This window comes from Salvelinus sp. IW2-2015, linkage group LG18, assembly GCF_002910315.2.
Source record: "Salvelinus sp. IW2-2015 linkage group LG18, ASM291031v2, whole genome shotgun sequence".
Lineage (NCBI taxonomy): Eukaryota > Metazoa > Chordata > Actinopteri > Salmoniformes > Salmonidae > Salvelinus > Salvelinus sp. IW2-2015.
In genome coordinates, this window is record NC_036858.1 from 18,305,640 (window position 1) to 18,328,362 (window position 22,723).

At 41.3% G+C, this 22,723-nt stretch overlaps 1 protein-coding gene across 1 annotated transcript in view; it reads left to right on the top strand.

Annotated features, from left to right (window-relative positions):
* Positions 1-1,890: 1,890 nt before the first annotated feature.
* plcd3b (phospholipase C, delta 3b) overlaps positions 1,891-22,723 on the top strand; it is a 68,857-nt gene continuing 48,024 nt past the window's right edge. The window contains 2 exon segments of the mRNA XM_070448363.1: positions 1,891-2,337; positions 20,712-20,879. Of these exon segments, the coding sequence (XP_070304464.1) occupies positions 2,256-2,337; positions 20,712-20,879 (250 nt within the window). The 5' untranslated portion in view covers positions 1,891-2,255.

Here is a 22,723-nt window from a genome sequence, read left to right on the forward strand (position 1 = left end):
ATTTGTCAGAAAACTGTACATGTAGGTAGCCCTATATATATAAGCACGTATAGGTCAGTGGCACAAACCAGTGCTTGTATTGCCAAACAATCACATGCTATATAAAAAAAATGATTTAATGTGTCCACCACTGCYATTTCTATCTAGCCAGGGCTAGGGGGCAATATTTTCCCAGGATTACGCCTATCCATTCTGAACAATAATATAAACGCAACATGTTCATGTTTGATGAGCTGAAACAAAATATCCCAGAAATGTTGATCCATACAAAAGGCTTATTTCTCTCAAATGTATTGCTCATCCCTGTTAGTGAGCARTTAAAGTTGTTTTTACTTTTAACTATTCAACTAGGCAAGTCAGTTAAGAACAAATTCTTGTTTTCAATGATGGCCTAGGAACAGTGGGTTAACTGCCTTGTTCAGGGGCAGAACGACAGATTTTTTACCTTGTTAGCTCAGGGATTCAATCTTGCAACCTTTCGGTTACTAGTCCAACGCTCTAACCACTAGGCTACCTGCCGCCAAGGTAACCCAGCCACCTGACAGGTGTGGCATATCAAGAAGGTGATTAAACAACATGATCATTGTTCACCGGACGTGCTACCTGTCCCAGACCTGCTGTTTTCAACTCTCTAGAGACAGCAGGAGCGGTAGAGATACTCTTAATGATCGGCTATGAAAAGCCAACTGACATTTACTCCTGAGGTGCTGACTTGCTGCACCCTCGACAACTAKTGTGATTATTATTATTTGACCATGCTGGTCATTTATGAACATTTGAACATCTTGGCCATGTTCTGTTATAATCTCCACCCGGCACAGCCAGAAAAGGACTGGCCACCCCTCATAGCCTGGTTCCTCTCTAGGTTTCTTCCTAGGTTTTGGTCTTTCTAGGGAGTTTTTCCTAGCCACCGTGCTTCTACACCTGCATTGCTTGCTGTTTGGGGTTTTAGGCTGGGTTTCTGTACAGCACTTTGAGATATCAGCTGATGTAAGAAGGGCTATATAAATACATTTGATTTGATTTGATAATTACACAGGTACAACTTGTGCTGGAGACAATAAAAGGCCACTCTAAAATGTGCAGTTTTCTCACACAACACAATAACACAGATGTCTCAAGTTTTGAGGGAGTGTGCAATTGACATGCTGCCTGCAGGAATGTCRACCAYAGCTGTTGCCTTATAATTMAATGAAATTGAGGAGTATWTATGTCTGTAATAAAGCCCTTTTGTTGGGAAAAACTAATTCTGATTGGCTGGGCCTGGCTTCCCAGTGGGTGGGCCCATGCGCTCCCAGGACCACCCATGGCTATGCCCCTYCCCAGTCATGTGAAATCCATTGATTAGGGCCTAATGAATTTATATCAATTGACTGATTTCTTTATATGAACTGCAACTCAGTAAAATCATTGAAATTGTTGCATTTTGCGTTTATATTTTTGTTCAGTATATGAACAAGCCCTCCACTGTGCATGTCACAGGGTGTGGTTTGAAAAGCCAAAGTAAAAAGGTTAATGTTTTGACACAGTTCTTCAAGATTTTCTGACTGTGATAATCTAACCCATGCCTACTAAAAACATATTTTTTCCAGGAGGTATTCAAGCACAAGGGCAACAGAGCCTATAATTTCAATATTTTCCTTATTACAGAGAAATATTACTGTTAAATATTGTGTTTTATTTTTCGTTTATTTGAATAAATGTGAATTCAAGGTGCATTGGCATGGTTAGCATCTGATCTCAGGATATAATAATCAGTTGCCGTTCTCGTGCGCTTGTTCAGGTGCATATTCATTACGCCAAATCTGTTGCAAAACGTTTCTTAAACTTAAGCAAACTGAACGAAACGGGGAGGGACATACCTGKATGTTTTCAATAGAAACCRTCGTTTGTAGTTGCAAAACGTTYCAACGGTTTAGACTAATGATTACACCCCAGTTTGCCTCCAATCCGTGGCATGACATAATCAAAGATGGGCTGGCTGTTCAGTCTCGCATTTGCTCCAAAGGAATAAAATCATGAGGCGCTGCAGTCTTGGAGAAAGCTAGCTAGCTCAGTTACAAACTAGCCTACATGTTCTAGCAAGAACTTGATGCAGTCTATAATCAAAACAGTAAACTGTGCTATAATCTTTCGGTGGCATTGAAAAGCTGAACTCGCTCAACAATAGGCGTATATAGCTAGCTAACTAACTAACGTTAGCTAGCTAGGGATAACCAGAAAGAGGGAGAGCTCAAGCGGCAGCGTCTTTGATCATGCTAGGCAACGGCAAGAAGCCCGTGAAGAATGGAGCCGGGACGTCCGAATCAAAGACTATCGACCCTCTTAAAAATTTAGGTAAGCATTTGGCGAATTAACGTTAGCTATCTCAATGTGAAAGAAATGTATATCTGGTAAACTGGTAAACTGGTTCATAGCCCAGGTCTTGTCATGTAGTAGGCTGGCAGGACCGTTATCTCTGTATGCTCACAAAAACAACGCTTGCTACCGTTTTCTCTATCTCATCCCTGGGTTGTGTTGTAACGTTAGTTCAATKATTTCTTTAGCTAGCTAACCATTAATAACTGGCACACACATTTCTACGGTGTCCACAATTCGTGCATACTATTTCACAAATAACAATACAGTAGGCTACAGAACAGGTCATATTATATTCCTGAAATTACAGAAGGGAGAAGACATTGATACAAAAAATGTATCTGCAATATACACTGTTCTGAGATTAACGTTACATTGATGGGCTTCCAGTAGGRTATGTATTCTCAACGCACCAGAAAATGAGGAAAAATCAGTAWTCAAACCAATAATAATTGATCACTGTAACATTTATGATTAGAAAGTTATCAGCATTTATTACATGGTAATTGACCTCTTGTGGTCCACAAGTGTAATTTACATAGAAGGGWTATAATTCAGGGATTCTTGAAAGACTGTATCTGTATTTTAAATTGTGTAAATAAGGGTGTTACTCAAAACAAATATATTTAAAATATTCAAAATTATTGTTTTGAAAATCTCCAATACTTTAGACACAAATCGGATGGAGTTAATGTTTTACAGAGTTGAAAAAAATTTAAAATCTTCATCCAATTGTTATACACAGTAGCAATTTTGTMTTTARTCAGTTGCTTTTTTATGATTGTTTAACCTAATTAAATGTAACATATTTGAGCAAAAATTCATTTTCTGTCTTAATCTGTCCGCCAGATAGAGTTGACAGTTTGTGGTTGTGACAATAGAATTAGGAAATAGAATACTAGAATGGACATGCACCTTCTTATGATGGMATAAAGGGCAGCCATTTTGGTCAGGAAGTTGGTCYYCCGTAAAATTATGAATTTGAAGAATTTATCTGCACTGTATGTTTGTTAYCTAGCCAGACAGTTTTAGAGTAATGATTAAAGCATTAATTTGTCAAATTAACTTTATGCCAACATTCCATTCAAACAATGCAGTCAATCCTCAGCCATACACTGGCTGAAATCAGTTGATAGGACTTAGACAAGTTCTAAATGCAACCAGTACTAATATTGTATCACACTGCTTTACAAGAAAACACAATTTAAGACATTCTGTTTACATATATATTTTTTGAGGCTATTTATACAGGAAATTGGTATAAAACTGATATAAACTGTATTTATAATTAAATGACCATATTTTAGGTTGACAATAATTATATTACATAATTGCTGGTATATSACATGCCTTAATTTTATTTTCCTGCATTAGGCCTCTACTGCCATTCCAATGTCTCCCTGACCAAAAGGAATCAGTGGAATGCAGACGTTGCATTGACCAGATTGGCGCACATTCAACAAATCTTATCTAACAAAGTGGATATTTGTCAAATCCGTTATGATTTATGTATTATAACAGGCCCACAATATGGTTACTTAAGTCCTATTTGGATATATTTGGCTGTTTTTGTTGCATAATATGTAGAAGTTGTCTCTTTTCAGAGTTAGAAGAAGTGACTGCTAATGCTAACTCCTTTTTCTATAAACTGTTTAGCATAGCTACCATACAGAAATCGGTGGTGGTAGTCAGTCTTTTTGAACTGTTATGCAGTTGATTGGTAACGATGACATGAACATGTGTTGGGGTTGAAATCCATACAAGCATTATACTCATTACTACATTATATTTAAAGTCAAAGAGGGCTATTGCAAGAAACTACATAATATCCTTTTTTAGTTAACCCTTTAATGCGTACAATCACGTARTTGTGATCATTGTTGAGTGATCTCTACAGCGTATGATTACAAATATGTGATTGGAGCAATAGCAACAGAAAGTATGATGCAAKAAACAGCATTGTTGTCTGAAAAGCATCTAAACAATGTTTTACACTGATGGGAAATAAAGGTCTTCACAACTTTATTCCTCAATTTCACCTTTTATTGTAAAAGATAAATGCGAACCTCATCATCCAATCATCACACGGAACACACCCACAGCTAAACTCAATCCATAAACCAGCCTAAATAACACGTTGCGCTGACAAAAAAAACTTAACATAAGTTAGCGACCTAACCGCTAGACTTGTTTACAATGTACCACATCTCTGGAGAAAGGGAGAAATGTAATATTGTTTAGAAAAGAGATGCGTGTCAGCTAAGCTAACAGCAGCTAAATTCTTTATGACGGCAGCCAAGTTTATGTTTGACTTGGTGATAACTCCCTTGTCCCAGAATTCCATTCATTATGAGACGCAAYTAAACAAAGCCAAAYATGGCTGCGCCCATTGCCTGAAAAATATTAACRTAATTTAGCCACTTTTCAGCATATTACAAATCTTCGATGTACTTGTTACAGTGTATACAAGTCATTCACCTTTTTTGRCAAATCACAAAGCAAATAAAATGTTATCACCTCACAGATCATCACACCAAATACAAGCCTACTGCCTAGCCTAACTGAAGCGTGAAAGCTAAACAGGGATAAAACTATTTTAGGGGGGTTAATTTCATTTATGTTTTTTTTTTAAGTCCATGGTGTGTAGAAATGGGGAAAGGTATCGTGGGGGGATATGATGCAGGAAATATTACTATGATGGGGGATTTATCCATAAATGGGAGGCAAACACAGAAGTTTATACGRTAAATAAAAATAAAACCCCTGGAAAGGGGCTGGCAACCCTGAGGTAGGGAAAGGGGGATACCTAGTCAGTTGTACAACTGAATGCCTTCAACTGAAATGTGTTTCACGCATTTAACCCAACCCCTCTGAATCAGAGAGGTGCGGGAGGCTGTCTTAATCGACATCCACAGCGCCCGGGGAACAGTGGGTTAACTGCCTTGCTCAGGGGCAGAATGACAGATTTTTACCTTGTCAGCTCGGGGATTCGATCCAGCAACCTTTCGGTTACTGGCCCAACCTGCCGCCCCWGGTACCAATGTTACAATCTGATGCCGTGTTCAAAACAACTGGGAACTCGGAAATCTCCGACTTCCGACTTCAGTGCGTTCAAGACATCTGGGAACTTGGGGGGAAAAAACGAGCACCGAATGGGATTTTTTTTAATTTTATGGTCATCCAGCTCGGAATTCCAACTCAGGAACTCAGACCTCTTTCTAGAGCTCCGACTTTCCGACRTTTAGATCACTGACGTCATGGTTTTACCTAGTATTTTTCAGAAATGTGTCCATTTCAATCTATGCAAGAARCTGAATGCATGATGTCTCACCACTACTTTAAAACGTGAATAAAACAGTAAATATATTATGATCKATACTTACATACAGTGTGCTACAGTAGGAATGACAACACGATCTACAAAAAATAATACACTTACTTTTGATAGGAACGCATAGATGTCCAAAGTCCAATTTGTAAGGAAAACAGTGAAGGCAATGCAGGTGCCAGCCAGAAAATGTGCTGGGGGAAAGGTTTGTGCAAGGCCTGTTCTGACTAGAAATGTCTTCATACTTGATCTGGMGAAACACTGGGAAAGTGCTTGGGSTCTCAAAGTTTGATTTGKTTAGACAATAGATATGTTGTTCAAAGTCTGTTAAAAAGCATGCTCTGYCCAAGGTTGATAGACCAAAATGTTGGCAATTAGAAATAACTAGAAAAGTTCAACTTTGCAAGCGGTGTGCACTTTTGAATCATATGATGTATTCCAGCATACCTGCAGCCAAAGACTTTCTATACTTGTGGGCAGTGGCGTCATGCACAAAGGCACATGCGCCATCAGGTTTGTCCTGTTTTAAAATTGTTCAGATGTTAAATGAATTAGTAAACRCAATTGTTGCTAGACTATAYAAAYTTGCTAGACTTTAGAAAAGCAAGCAATTACTAAATGTACTGAATAAGACTCACATTCCTTTCAATCTTTTAGCAAAGATGCAGAGAAGCATCTTTTTTTTCTTTAAAACAAGAACCACCCGTAAGGACACAGACTGCTCAAGAGGTATGCTTAGATTACCTATACACATTTTTTTTATTTTTTTTTGACATAGAATTAGGCATAATGATTATGGCTCTAGGCAGCAGGAAAAAGCTGTTTCAGGTGTTTGAAAAAAATCTTAAACCACCCCCATCCATCCTCACGTACTTCGTTCCCCCTCTAAAATAATGGGTTCATGACGCCCCTGCTTGTGGGTGCTACCTTTCACAAAACGGTCACATTTGTATTAAAGTAAATAGCCGACTTTATCTTGAAATCATTAGGTCAAATTGCAAACAGCTGCACTTGTAATGACTTAACATTGCTTTCAGGGATCTCTCAGTTTTCAACCCCATACTTCATGTCAGAAAATAATCATGCAGTTCATGTGGCAGATGTGCAAGTAGGTTAACATTTGTGGCGTCGGTATAATGTGGGATACAGGCTATTTATAATGGTTGGTCCTCCGGCAGTTTTCCTAACAGAACTCTATAGCTATGGTACTACTGTATTCCCTGGGTAGCCAGGGACAGAGTGGGAGGTCTGTCTGCCATGGTCAACCACACCCTATAGGTGCCCAAAACCACACGCTGGGTGCCTTGGTTCAGATGGGCATGAATGGAGATTCTCCTCCTGTGCCCTGTCAAGGCAGTGCCAACTAGCCCACCATTGTCAAACAATGGTGGTTGTGGGCAAGGYTTACATTTAGATTAAATTTGTAGGTGGTYGAACTGTCCCCCAAATTAGCCAAGTTACTTTTCCGTGGTCATTTCTAACAGAAATCTATTCAGTTCCTTCCTAATGTATAAGCCTGGGTGGCAGGTAGCCTAGCGGTCAAGAGCGTTGGGCCAGTAATCAAAAGGTCGATGGTTTGAATCCCCGAGCCGACTAGGTGAAAAATCAGTCGAGGTGCCCTTGAGCAAGGCACTTAACCCTAATTGCTCCTGTAAGTTACTCTGGATAAGAGTGTCTGCTAAAATMGAAAAAATGGCATTCAACAATGTTGCTGATTTGGCAAGTTAACAAGAAATAAGTTGAAGCAGAAACAGACTAGCGTCCAGGTGCTATACTACTACTATGCTGTCCAGTGTCCACAATCCTCTGTTGAGCCGGGTCATGTTCATTAGGATACACAATTCAAAATGTTTTAAATTGTTTTGCTGATTTGTAAATGAGCCTTTCTTATTGGACAACTCTAGGGAGTCCCTCTCCCTGCTTCAGTCTGTTTTCTTACATTTGGTGCCTAATGAATTTAAATTGAACCTGTATTTAACTAGGTAAGTCAGTTAAGAACAAATTCTTATTTACAATGACGGCCTACCCCGGCCAAACCCAGACAACGCTGGGCCAATTGTGTGCCTCCCTATGGGACTCCCAATCACGGCCGGATGTGATGCAGCCTGGATGAACACAACCCTGGTTGTGTGGGTGCTTACCATTGGTAGTAAAGGTACTTACCAACGTYGGGTATTGCACATGGCTCCAGGGCTACATCAGCCTTTTTTTTAAGGTAAAACTTCCACCATCCTGCCTACCCCAGGTAACTACTACTGCTACGATATGCCTGTCTCTCCCTGTCTACATTCTGGTTCCTCTCAAGGTCTCCACCAGTAGGGTTTGGTTTGACTTTATAAWATCCCTCTGACATTTTATTTGACGATGTGAAATATCATGTCAAAGCAGGTGGATTGTCACTTTAACGCCAGCAGTCAATTAATTACAGAAAGGSTGATATAGCATTGGATTTGTCCTTTCACTCTTCTGGTGAAGCATTGGACTCATACAGGGCCCAGTAGGGGCTTGAGTGAAGGGGGGTTTACGCTATTTGATGTGTGTGTGTGTGCTTGCGTGCATGTGTCCGTGTACTGTATGTACGTGTGAGTGTTCATTCATTCAAGCTTGTGTCTGCGTGTGTATGTGCATCTGCATGTGTGTGTGCGCGTGAGGGGGCCCCACAAGTCTTCAAAGCTGACCCCATTTGAAATGATAGTCTCCTCCCTTGCCCCACCCACCACAGAGGACATGCACTAATAAGAGACTGGGGAACAAGTAGGAACCAGCGGGACGTTTAGGCCATAGAGAGGGGAACACTGCAGGATGCTTTTCAGGGAGCTAGCTTCTGCTGTACGGAGGAAGTCAGAGCACATCTATCTCCGGCTAATGACCCTAAGGAAAGTGTAGCTTTACTAGTTCACACTGGCCCAAGGTCATGGGGGTACAACTGTACGTCGAGCAATTTACCGCTGTGAGTCTTACAGTTGTATCATTGCTGACAGGGTGTAATTCTTATCCGTCTGTGTCTGTCTGTCGGTCTGTCTGTGCGTCTGCYTGRGTGCTCGTGTGRMRGTGTGTGTGTGTGTCTTTTTTTAAACGGTTAAGCAGGGTTTAAGGTGCTTAGAATTGTGACGGCAACATACAGAAAGCGACGGCAACATACAGTCTAGTCTGTCTGTCTAATTATCCTGAGGTCGCATGCAGTAGCTATGTTGATCTTCTTCTCAGCAATCATAGATTCATTCAAATGCAATTTTGCTTATGTATGCAATTTCTATATTGCARGCTACATTATAAATATCCTGGTGGTATAAGTATAATTGTAAGCTAACGATTGTAAGAATGGCAAGGTTTCATGTCAGTGAGCATGTACATGTGTGGGCATGTGCGTATGCACTGAGTGTAAAAAAKWTWAYYAKRTTTMSCCRRKYYAKKYSCRRKAWTTMMSKYGGMWWMGYKRRRWKKAYGMGMRSYAAYSKMTRCKKKYGGYWMSRMGSCCKWMMRKAKRRKAYMTMGSRMGYWMMRCRTTMGGMMGMMGYKRKWTRRRSYWWKKKKKSGGYAKCRMMTWYGSSMMGAAAAACCCAGCAGCGTTGCAGTTCTTGACACAAACCGGTGCGCCTGGAACCTACTACCATACCCCGTRCAAAGGTACTTAAATCTTTTGTCTTGCCCATTCAGCATGTCACACAYACACAATCCATGTCTCAATTGTCTCAAGGCTTAAAAATCATTTTTAACCTGTCTCCTCCCCTTCATCTACACTGATTGTAGTCGATTTAACCAGTCTCAACGTCAACAATGAAGAGGCGACTTCCGGGATACTGGCCTTCTAGACAGAGTTAAAAATAAAAGATTAAGATGGGTTAAAGAACACGGACACTGGACAGAGGAACTCTGCCTTGAAGGCCAGCATCCCGGAGTCGCCTCTTCACTGTTGACGTTGAAACTGGTGTTTTGCGGGTACTATTTTAATAAAGCTGCCGTTGAGGACTTGTGAGGAGTCAGTTTCTCTAACTAGACACTCTAATGTACTTGGGCTCTTGCTCAGTTGTGCACCGGGGCCTCCACTCCTTTCTATTCTGGTTAGAGCCAGTTTGCGCTGTTCTGTGAAGGTAGTACACACGTTTATAGATCTTCAGTTTCCTGGCAATTTCTCGCATGGAATACCTTCAGTTCTCAGAACAAGAATAGAATGACGAGTTTCAGAAGAAAGTGCTTTATTTCTGGCCATTTTGAGCCTGTAATCAAACCACACAAATTGCTTGCTCCAATACTCAACTAGTCTAAAGAAGGTCAGTTTTATTGCTTCTTAATCAGAAACAACAGTTTTCAGCTGTACTAACAGAATTGGAAAGGTTTTCTAATGATCAATTAGCGTTTTAAAATGATATATCTTGATTAGCTAAAACAACGTCCATTGGAACACAGGAGTATGGTTGCTGATAATGGGCCCTCTGTACGCCTAGGTAGGTATTCATATAAAATCAGCCGTTCCAGCTAACAATAGTCATTTACAACATTAACAATGTGTACACTGTATTTCTGATCACTTTGAGTTATTTAATGGACTTAAAAGTGCTTTTCTTTCAAAACAAGGACATTTCTAAATGACCCCAAACTTTTGAATGGTAGTGTAGGTATTACAGACTCAGTCAGGGAGAGTTGAAAATTCAGTGAAGACACTTGCCAGTTGGTCCGCGCATGCTTTGAGTACATGCCAGAAATAGCTTAGTCTACAGTTTGTCAGTCATTCCTGTCAACGGCGAAATGAATCTGATTTCACCTATTCTGTGAGAACGTTGTTAGACCGAATGTGGAGCAATATCCAAATGCTCCATCTCCCCCTATAAAAAAGTAATGTCTTAACACCCCAGTAGAAATTAGCTTTCAATGTTATTCTCATTGCCTTGCTTACTCCTCCATAGCGTGGAAGGAAGCCAGTCTGTTTGGGTGTTTTGTGTGAAGGATACCAAGACTGCTTTTTAGTCTATGGACCAAGCCCTGGTCTAGTATGTACAGTGCACTCCTGTTTTAGCTGTTGATTCTGGCCATGTGGGATAGACCTGGATGACTCTGGAGCATGGGACATTGCAAAGACGGATGTCTGTAGATGGTTGTTTTTCAAAATGCATGCTTACCGTGCCTCAGCACGCAAATTGGAGCACGAGAGGGTCGGAGTATGATCCTTTTCTGGTTTTGATGTGGAAACTGAGCGTGTCTAGCATAATGTGTCACTGTTGTCCATATAAAACAATCATTCGTTTTTTTTCAATTTCTTTTTTTTGTGAAGCTTGCATTCAATTGCTACTCCTTTGCACACCACAAGCTTCCATATCCCCCTGCACAAAGGAATTGATGGCTGATTGAAGAAGTTGTCAACCCTGTTACGCCACCGTGTTACTTTTTTGGCACTTAATAGGCACTTAGAATAGTCATTTTTGAATTTAACCTCTTGAGATTGGAAAACATGTTTTTATGAAGTTGAACATGTGCTCTTTATGACAGAATGTTAAAATTAGGTGAAATCAAAAGTTGTTTTATTTACAAGGTTACTCTTCTCAAAAGGTTACTCTTACAAGGTTACTCTTCTCAAATTGGTGAAATGACCCATGTACAACACTCCTCATTCCAGGCTTGTCCTCTGATAGTAGCATAAAACATACCTACAGTGCATTCGGAAAGTGTTCAGACCCCTTGTTACGTTACAGCCTTATTCTAAAATCMATCAAATAAATGTTTTCCCTCATCAATCTACACACAATACCCCATAATGACAAAGCGAAAACAGGTTTTTAGAACTTTTGCAAATTTATWAAAAATAAAAAACAGAKATACTTTATTTACGTAAGTATTCAGACCCTTTGCTATGAGACTCAAAATTTAGTTWAGGTGCCTCCTGTTTCCATTGATCATCCTTGAGCTGTTTCTACAACTTGATTGGAGTCCACCTGTGGRWAATTCAATTGATTGGACATTATTTGGAAAGGCGCACACACCTGTCTATAGAAGGTCCCACAGTTTACAGTGCATGTCAGAGCAAAAACCAAGCTATGAGGTTGAAGGAATTGTTCATAGAGCTCCGAGACAGGATTGTGACGAGGCACAGATCTGGGAAAGAAGGATACTAAAACATTTCTGCAGCATTGAAGGTARCTAAGAYCACTGTGGCCTCCATCATTCTTAAATGGAAGAAGTTTGGAACCACCAAGACTCTTCCTGGAGCTTGCCACCCGGCCAAACTGAGAAGGGCCTTGGTCAYGGAGCTGACCAAGAACCCGATGGTCACTCTGACAGAGCTTCGGAGTTCCTTTGTGGAGATGGGAGAACCTTCCAGAAGGACAAACATCTCTGCAGCACTCCACCAATCAGGCCTTTATGGTAGAGTGGCCAGACGGAAGCAACWCCTCAGTAAAAGGCACATGACAGCCCGCTTGGAGTTTGCACCCAAAGTACTCTCAGACCATGAGAAACAAGATTCTCTGGTCTGATGAAACCCAGATTGAACTCTTTGGCCTGAATGCCAAGCGTCACGTCTGGAGGAAACCAGGCACCGCTCATCACCTGGCCAATGCCATTCCTATGGTGAAGCATGGTGGTGGCAGCATCATGCTGTGGCAGGGACTGGGAGACTAGTCAGGATAGAGGGAAAGATGAACAGAGCAAAGTACAGAGAGATCCTGATGAAAACCTGCTCCAGAGCGCCCAGGACCTCAGACTGAGTCAAAGGTTCACATTCCAACAGGACAACAACCCTAAGCACACAGCCAGAGAACAAACTTGTTCTTATTTGGGCACTGCAGTTATCACAATTCAGGTTCACACGTGTTTCCCCAACATCGTAGTTGATGAAGAAYTGGTGCATGTAATTGATATCTGCCTTTGCTTGCTTGGGCCAGCTCTCTTTTTGATGGGAGGCATTAGAGTCTTAGACCATTCTCCTTGTATGACTGGTGGAAGAGAGTCAGGCGTGCTCTACTTTTGCTGAWAGACAAATTCCAGATACAAATATTTTAGCATTATTATACAATAGATGCGAATTGGCATTCTGAGATAACATCACTACACACAACGTCTGCTGGCTAGCTAACAGCAAYCTTTAACTAGCAATACAAACCGATTGTCATAGCTACCTAAAGTTAACCAAATAGGTTCAATGTTAGCTAGCTAACATTAGGCTATAACTAGCAATGCGAAATGGCATTCTGAGAAAACATCACTAACGTTACACACAATTCATTCACGTAAATTAATGTTATTCAGCAAGCCAGCATCTAACCTCAGCTAACATTAGCTAGCTAACAGCAAGCTTTAACTTGGGGTCTTTTGTTTTCGACATGTCATGTTAACGTTAGCTAGCTAACAGCAAGCTTTAACTTGGGGTCTTTTGTTTAGACATGTCACTTTAACTAGCTTAAAAATGAACTATAATCCCTATCCATAGAGTAACGTTACTAGCAATACAAACCGATTGTCATAGCTAAAGTTAACCAAATAAGTTAGGTTCAATGTCAACATTAGCTAGCAAGCCAGCCATCTAACCTCAGCTAACGTTAGTTAGCTAACAGCAAGCTTTAACTTGGGGTCTTTTGTTTAGACATGTCACGTTAATGTTAGCTAGCTAAAAAAAAATACTATAATCCCAATCCATAGAGTAACGTCACTAGCAATGACGTCATAGCTAAAGTTAACCAAATAAGTTAGGTTCAATGTTAACGATAGCTAGCAAGCCAGCTATCGAACTCCAGCTGGCTAGCTAACAGCAAGCCTTAACTTGCAATGAAAACAATTTTCTGACAAAATTAGAAACGTATAATATCTGAAACTGTAGCTAGATTCTTACCCGTATACATGGATGAAAGCGTCACAGCAGACTGCAACCCCTTTCATTAAATAAGACGTCCTGTGTRGTTTCCGTTTTGTTTGTACAGCTTGTTTMGCCCGTTGTGTTCRACTGATTTCAAAACTCGGTCAACTTCTTCCGTGACAGCAACACTGTTAATCGCTGTTTCTTCCCCATCACCATCATCAGAAGACTCTACAATGTCTTCTAAAAATMATTTTTTTCTCTCACCTAAATCAGGGATTTCTTCACCATCTGATTCAATTTCAGAGTCAGAGAGAATCAGCATGGCACGATCGTCCTCAAGGAAGTAGTCCATCACAACCTTTTCCCACTGACCTTTGTCGATAGCACCTGATAAATTCAGGGCAGCAATGTTATTGAAAGCAGTAGCAACATATTTGCARTTCTGATGCTTGTCTGACTTATWTCTTTCGAAAAACGTTACATCTTTCGAAAAAACTGCAGTAGAAAGGATTATCTACACATAATYAGCAGCTCATTTTATAGACAAGATGCTACAKRGCAGACCAATCTGAAACTCATCTCTCGGCATGTCCAGGCCACTCATTATCTCAGCCAATCATGGCTAGCYGGAAGGTTCCTTACTTTTTCCTTGGCTTAACCAACTAGGCTCGTAATTTAACAACTTTATTCGTATTTACAGATGGCATAAAAGTTTGTTATGAAGGCACTTGAAAGTTCACATGTTCGAGAAGGCATTTCTGCCTTCCCAATTTCTTTTCAATGTTCAAACGGCTCTCCTGTGAAGTCGTGACTTGCGACATACGCCGAGTTTCCTGAATCGGGTCACAAATGTCTCAGCTGTGACTGTTGGCTGTTAGTGTGTGTGAGCATGTGTGTGAGCGTGTGTGTGTGTGTGTGTGTGTGTGTGTGTGTGTGTGTGTGTGTGTGTGTGTGTGTGTGTGTGTGTCAGGATTCAAAAGTGGTGAGTGAAGGAGTCAGGCGCAGAGAGCTGGGTAGTTTAAAAGGACGTGGATTTAATATTCCAAAATACCAGAGAGACGGTCACGCCACACACCAAGGGCGCGTAAAGTCCAGTCCAAACAAACAGGACTAAACTGAATAGGAAACAGACACAAAAAATAACAAAACACCACAAATAGAAAAACAAGCCCGCCCCAAAAGTCGGCGGCCAACTGTGTTTAAATAGCCCACAATCAAACCTAAACACAAAACAGGTGCAACAAATCAGACATCAACTCAAATGAAACAGAAAAGGGGATCGGTGGCAGCTAGTAGGCCGGCGACGACGACCGCCGAACGCCGCCCGAACGGGAAGAGGCACCATCTTCGGCGGGATTCGTGACAGTGTGTGTGTGTGTGTGTGCTGTAAAAGGAGAGGATGCATATAGCTTAGTAGCCTGAGGCATTCATGAAAAAAGCCTACATTGGTGTACAGCATTATAGTGTATGCAATATGATCTGTTGATGACTCATTGTGTTCATTATGTTCATTGTGACTTATTACATAACATAAACTAAAATTAATGACTCAGAGACAGTACATGTAGGCTAAGCCTAACCTAGCTGTCGTGACTCTAAAAAGCTACACAGACTGACTGAACTTTGAATCAAAACATGAACTGTAAGTGTACGGAGAGAAGGTTTTAGATAATTTTCTATTTTTTTGCAATTTTCTTTATTTCCTTGTGGATCAGTCAAGTCAGACAAGCATCAGATCTTCAGTCAGGATTGGAATATTGAGCAGAATCCAATTAATTTGGTTGTATGCAGATATACAGTGTCTAGTGAAATTCTTCACACCCCTGCACAATTTTCACATTCTGCAGCCTTAAATTAAACTCAACTGAACAACGATGAAATGAAACAACAAATTAAATTAGAATTTTCCCCTACTGGTCTAAATAACATAATACACACTTTCAAAGTGAAAGAAAAATTATATACATTTTCTAACATTTATAAAAAATAAAACGCAAAGATTTATTGGTTGAAGTAGGTCGTCATACTCCTTGCTGTGGCACATCAAAATACATTCAGAAGCAAATATTGTCATGAAAAATCACACAATTAGCCTAGTTGAATTGGGGCCATCTGTGTGAAAAAGTAATGGTTCTCATAATTTTTTTTAAACTTCCTCTGTATATGTAAGATCCCTCAGCTGGTTAGTGAATTTCAAACAAAGATTCAACCTCAAAGTCACCAAAGTGCTTTAGAAACATGTCTGGGATACATTTMGAAATAATTCCAATACAGTGAATATCCCTTTGTTTATGGTCAAGTATGATGTTAAGCTGTGSAGGGTGTATAATATCACCATGGCACTGTAAGAATATGGTCCTCCTTCTAAACTGAGCTGCGGGAGAGACTGGAAACTGCTCAGGGATATCACTGTGGGGCCAAAGGTGACTTAAAACAGCCACGTAGTTCATTGCATGACCTGAGAGAAAAACTATGAATGGATCAACAACATTGCATTAACTACACATTACTGGCCTGTGATAATAATCCATTCCAAACCATCCTTCTTGTTTGCAATAAGACCATTCAGCAATACTGTAAGAGAACTATGGCAAATAAATGAACRTTTTMGCATGAATGCAAAACTTTAGGTTTGGGGCAAATCTAGCACAAAACATCAGAGTGAACTGTCATCAACGTATGCTTCTGTATTCACCCCTCTCTCTTGGGACATTCACTTGCCTAGGCCCCATAGGCGGATCGAAAGGATCCCACCCTAGTCACCAAGTTAGCCGACAAATGTAGAGAAAGAGAAGTGCCTTAGCGGAATGCAATCCTACGATCCTGCGGTCCACAGACCAGAGCTCTACCATCTAAGGCAAAACCCAGGCTCTTGACGGAGACAATAGAATTCTCATTACTGCATGTTACAATAGTAAAAACAAAATCTGTTTGTCAACTCATTGCACTAATTGTATATTGAATGTAGTATTTGAGATGCTCAGACAAACCCTTGTATRTGTAGTTGGTGTTCTTCAACTCTAGGATGCACTAGACTGTAAGTCAAAACCCACAAAGAAAATACTTTACAGGTACGTGCATATGTGGTCTAAATAGTGAAGGCAGGGCTGTTTCTGTCACGACTTCCGGCGAATTCGGTTCCTCTCCTTGTTAGGGCGGCGTTCGGCGGTCGACGTCACCGGTCTTCTAGCCATCGCCGATCCACCTTTTATTTTCCATTTGTTTTGTCTTGTTTTCCCACACACCTGGTTTACGTTCCCTCATTACTTGTCGTGTATATAACCCCCTGTTCCCCCATGTCTGTGTGTGAAATTGTTTGTTGTAAAGTGTTTGTGCACTCTGACTGGTTCGCAACGGGTTATTTTGTACCCATACTTTGTTGTTCTGGGTGCCGTTGGTTTTGCACATTAAACTGCTCCGGTTATTACCCAGTTCTGCTCACCTGCGCCTGACTTTCCTGCAGCCAGTCACACACCTCTTACAGTTTCAAACTGCAGTAGGATGGTGAATAGCATTTGGTTAATTTCAATGGTAACAGAACATATGGAGAGCTGAATAGATCACGGGAGACAAAAGTGACAGACAAGAATGCATTTTAAAAATCATCATAGCAAAGGATTGTAGTTTGTGAGCTAGAAACGAACATCCTGGCAGTCTTAATAATGACAACATTAGTAAGCTACTAGGATAGAGGCAGAGTTCTCTGCAATCATCCTACTCCAACTGTTGACATGGATAATGTGGCATTTCTTATGTGTCAGTATTTAAATTAATGGGTCCTGCCTTAATGACAGTACTGTATTAGCTTTACACGACTTGTCCTATAGATTTTTGCATTCTTAAATTATTATTTGTAATAAACTGATAGCTAAAGCTCCCTATCCAGAAATGACATGCTAGTGATAAAGCTATCTCCTCATGCGAGCTAGCAACAGGTCTACTTTGTTGGAAGCTAAAACTAGTCTGCTAGTTACATTACCAATGTTGCTGGTTCTAAGTTGAGTCATTTTACAGCATATCAAATCAAATTTCAAATCACATGCCCGAATACAACATGGTAGACCTTACAGTGAAATGCTTACTTACGAGCACCTAACCAACAATGCAGTTTAGAAAAATGGGTAACAATAAGAAATAAAAGTAACAAGTAATTAAAGAGCAGCTAAAATAATAATAGCGAGATTATACAGAAGGTACAGAGTCAAATGTGCGGGGCACCGGTTAGTTGAGGTAATAGTGCATGAGTAGAGGTTACTTTAGAAGTTGACTATGCATAGATGATAACAAAGAGAGTAGCAAGCGTGTAAAAGAGGGGAGGGGGGCAATGCAAAATAGTCTGGTAGCCATTGATATAGGTGTCTTCAAGGAGTCTTTATGACTTGGGGGTAAGAAGTTGTTTAGAAGCCTCTTGGGACCTAGATTTGGCGCCCGGTACCGCTTGCCGTGCGGTAGCAAAGAGAACAGTCTAGAACTAGAGGTGGACTGGTCTTTGAACAAGTTTTTAGGGCCTCTCGGTGACGGACCGCCGTGTATAGAGGTCTGGATGGAAGGGAAGCTTGGCCCCCGGTTGATGTACTGGGCCGACGCACTAGCCGAGCAGTTGCCATCAATAGGCAGTGGATGCAACCAGTCAGAGATGCTCTCGTGGTGCAGCCTGTAGAACTTTTGAGGATCTGAGGACCCATGCCAATCTTTTTCCAGTCCCGATGATGGATAGTAGGTTTTGTCCGTGCCCTCTTCAACGATCTTGGGTGCTGGACCATGTTAGTTTGTTGTGATGTGGACGACCAAGGAATGAAGCTCTCAACCTGCTCCACTGCAGCCTGTCGATGACAAGTCGCTGCGGACCATTCTATTTCCTGTAGTCCACAATCCTCTCCCCTTTTGGTCCCTGATCAGTTGAGGAGAGGTTTGTTGTCCTGCACGCGCACACGGCCAGGTCTCTGGACTCTTCACTTCCTATAGGCGCCTGTCTCAGGTTTTGTCATATCGGCAAAACTTAATGATGGTTGTTGGAGTCGTGCCTGGGCCGGTGCAGTCATGAGTGAACAGGGAGTACACGGTTGGGGAGGGGAAAACTGCAGCATGCACCTGCAAGGGGCCCCTGTGTGAAGGATCAGCGTGGCGGTGTGTTGTTACTTACCCTGTACCACTTGGGGGTGGCCGTCAGGAAGTCCAGTATCCGTTGCAGAGGGAGTGTTTAGTCCAGGGCCTTAGCTTGTGATGAAGCTTTGAGGCGCACCAATGGTGTTGAGCCGTGAGCGTAGTTCATTGAATAGCATCTCACAAGTGTTCCTGTGGATCTGTTGGGCGGTATGCAAATTGGAGTGGGTCTAGGGTTTCTGGGATAATGGTGTTGATGTGAGCCATGACCAGCCTTTCAAAGCACTTCATGGCTACAGATGTGAGTGCTACGGGTCGGTAGTCATTTAGACAGGTTACCTTAGTGTTCTTGGGCACAGGCACTATTGTGGTCTGCTTGAAACATGTTGGTATTACAGACTCGGACAGGGAGAGATTGAAAATGTCAGTGAAGACACTTGTCAGTTGGTCAGCGCATGTTCGCAGTACACGTCCTGGTAATCCGGCTGGCCCTGCATCCTTGTGAATGTTGACCTGTTTAAAGGTCTTACTCACATCGGCTGTGGAGAGCGTGATCACACAGTCTTCCGGAACAGCTGGTGCTCTCATGCAGTGTTATTTGCCTCGAAGCGAGCATAAAAGTAGTTTAGCTTGTCTGGTAGGCTCTTGTCACTGGGCAGCTCTCGGCTGTGCTTCCCTTTGTAGTCTGTAATGGTTTGCAAGCCCTACCATATCCGACGAGCGTCAGAGCCGGTGTAGTATGATTCGATCTTAGTCCTATATTTGTCGGAGGGCATAGCGGGATTTCTTACAAGCTTCCGGGTTAGAGTCCCGCTCCTTGAAAGCAGCAGCTCTACCCTTTAGCTCAGTGCGAATGTTGCCTGTAATCCATGGCTTCTGGTTGGGGTGTACGTCCAGTCACTGTGGGGACGACGTTATCGATGCACTTATTGATGAAGCCAATGACTGATGTGGTGTAATCCTCAACGCCATTGAGGAATCCCGGAATATATTACAGTGCTAGAAAAACAGTCCTGTAGTTTAGCATCTGCTTCATCTGACCACTTTTTTTTATATAATCACAGGTGTTTCCTGTTTTAATTTTTGCTTGTAAGCAGGAATCAGGAGGCTAAAATTATGGTCAGATTTGCCAAATGGAGGACGAGGGAGAGCTTTCTATGCGTCTCTGTGTGTAGAGTAAGGGTGTTCCAGAGTTTTTTTTCTTGCACATTTAAAATGTATTGGTGGTATCGCGTTTTTATAACTAAAATAGTCAAAAAAGACTTTACCTTATAGCAGTTTGTTCGAAGGAGATCGCTCTCGAGCTGTCACCAGCGGTGTTTACTCCCTTAGGTATGGAGAACGTGATTGGCAGACGTGATTAGAAGAGATGGTACACAGATTTTGATTGGTTTACTGTTTAATCCTTGGCAGCGTTTGCCTGTCCAGCTAGCAAACTTAAAATTAAGATTTTTTTTTTTTTTTTAATACAAGAATTGACATGGCCAACAAACAGAAATGTGTTCAGAATAAATAAATAAACCCGATATGTAAAATCTAGCTCCTTCTTCACAAAAACTAAAGCAGATACAGTGCTTCGGCCCAACTCCGAGAGGATGATTTTGATAGCCTAGCAGTCCTTGGTCCAACTGACTCGACTGCCCCCTCACAGAGAGAAAGAGAACTGCAGGTTTTCAGTGTATTTATGTAAATCACAATGCTCATTTGAATTTCCTGCGATGCAGGAAAATTCTCTGCGACAACAGAGTGGTCCAATTAAGATCCCACATCTGTATGTGAAACCATAAAGCGGCCGGTATAGATTTCAAATGGCTATTAACTTGAAGCACTTAGCTGATAACATTGCTTCTCGTTATCCTGTGCTGTCTCTTTCTGTTTCTATCTTTCTCTCCCTTGTTATGCCCCTCTTCCTGTTGCACCATTTTTATTTTGCTCCCCATTCTCACCATCCCTTTCCTTCACCTTCATCCCTACCTCTCTCTCTTTCMCTCTCTCCCTCCACTCCTCTCCATCTCTCTCCGCCTTTCCCTCTTCCTTCCCATGCCCCATCTCTGTCTGTCTTACTTATTGTACTTCTCTCTCTCTTCTCTCCCTGTCTCTCCCTGTCTCTCTAAATCTCTCTGTCTCTGTCTCCAGGTGTAGAGGAAGATGAGGACGTGAAGGTGATGCTGAAAGGCTCCAGCATGGTGAAGGTACGCTCCCCACGCTGGCAGAGGAGACGTACGCTGAAGCTGCTGGACGATGGAGTCACCGTGTGGTGCGAGTCCGACAAGTTCTCCAGCCGCTCCAAGGCCCAGCAGTCCTGTGAGTGTGTGTGTGTCTGTGTGTACGTGCATCCCCAATCCATTCCCCCAAAAACAGAGCATCAATATCATTGAATGTAAGCATACTCTATAACATAATGTTCTTACTAGATTGTTATCAGGTTATTACATAACTTAGCTTTTTCCACTTTTAATAACACTGGTATAAGACAAGTAGGCCTAATTCCAGACCTCGTATTGGAAATTGTAAGGCAGAAGAAGGAGATATTTCAGGGAGACAGTTTTATGAGCACTGATTGGAGGGCCTTTGGTTGAGTTGCAGTTGATCACAGACTTGGCATATGGGCTTGTAAGGTGAAACACATGTAAATACAACCCCTTATATGGGCTGTGTTAACGCCCTGCTTTGGGATGTGGGGTTCACTGTATGTACTCATACAGGCAAACACACACACACACACACACACACACACACACACACACACACACACACACACACACACACACACACACACACACACACACACACACACAAACACCAGTCATTATAGTAGTGATGTATTTTCAACCTATCCTTGTTTAAGTTGAAACACGTCAAATTAAAGGACATGATATGGTGGTAGGAGTTTCCCTCGACTGTGGTTTGTCCCATATAGTTACCATACAACACAATCATGGGGTACCACGCTCAACTTAGAAACATGCCCTTCAATTGCTGTAATAGTAGATTTGGTTTGTGATGTGGCCAATTATACCTTTAAACTTAAACCTGCGCCTCATTTCAGTGTAGATGAGCTTACTGTAGGAGAGATTGTAAAATATATAAAATACAAATAAATAGGAATAGCAGTAACTAATGCATTTTGTAAATAAAGAAAGACAGATTGCATGTCATCATTCTTACACAAATCATTCAGCTTCAATCTTAGCACATAAATAGCTACCAAGCAGTTTAAGTGTTTGAAATGTTCAAATGACAATATTGTGACAGTGCAATAACAATGTGAGGACTATACTTAGATATATAGTTTTGATTAAGACATTATTATATACTTTTTTAAATTTAACTAGTCAAGTCAGTTAAGAACAAATTCTTATTTATAATGAGGCCTACCGGGGAACAGTGGGTTAACTGCCTTGTTCAAGGGCAGAACGACAGATTTTTATCTTGTCAGCTCGGGGATTCGATCCAGCAACCTTTCAGTTACTGGCCCAACGCTCTAACCACTAGGCTACCACTAGGCTAAATCAAAGCAATCTGATTCTGTAGCTTTTCACACTTTAAAGTAAAGAAATAGAAGACATGTTCATCAAGGAGAGTATACAAAAACGACAGATTTGATACTGCTATATCCCTCACTATGAGTACTATTAATAATTCTAGATATTCAAATGTCATGTAGTGTCTATTCTATAAAGTGATAGGGAAGAAGATGCGACGATGAAATATGGTAGAATGTCTCAGGTGATCAATCTCTCTTATTTCATCTTCTTGTGAGTGAATGTATATGTGTTTAATAGTGTGTTGGGTCGAGCGTCCCACAACAATAGCTTCAATCAAACAAAGCGCCTGTAGATCTATAATTACTGTGCTTTACGTGCTAACCCATGGTTTTGTCCTTGCACTTCATCATCCCTATTTGAGTTAATTCAGCCCTATTTTCACCAATACCGGCTTCTAAAAACTCTCACTGTTGTTCGGTTTTCTGATCATTAATCAGCCCTTGGAAGAACCCACAATTATAGTCGTCGCAAATAACTATATCGTTGAACAAATCAATACTGTGGCGTATTTGTCACATGGCGTGCCGAATACAAAAGGGTTTGTAGACCTTACCAGTGTAATAGGCTTCACTTACCAGCCACTCCTAACATCCTCTCTCT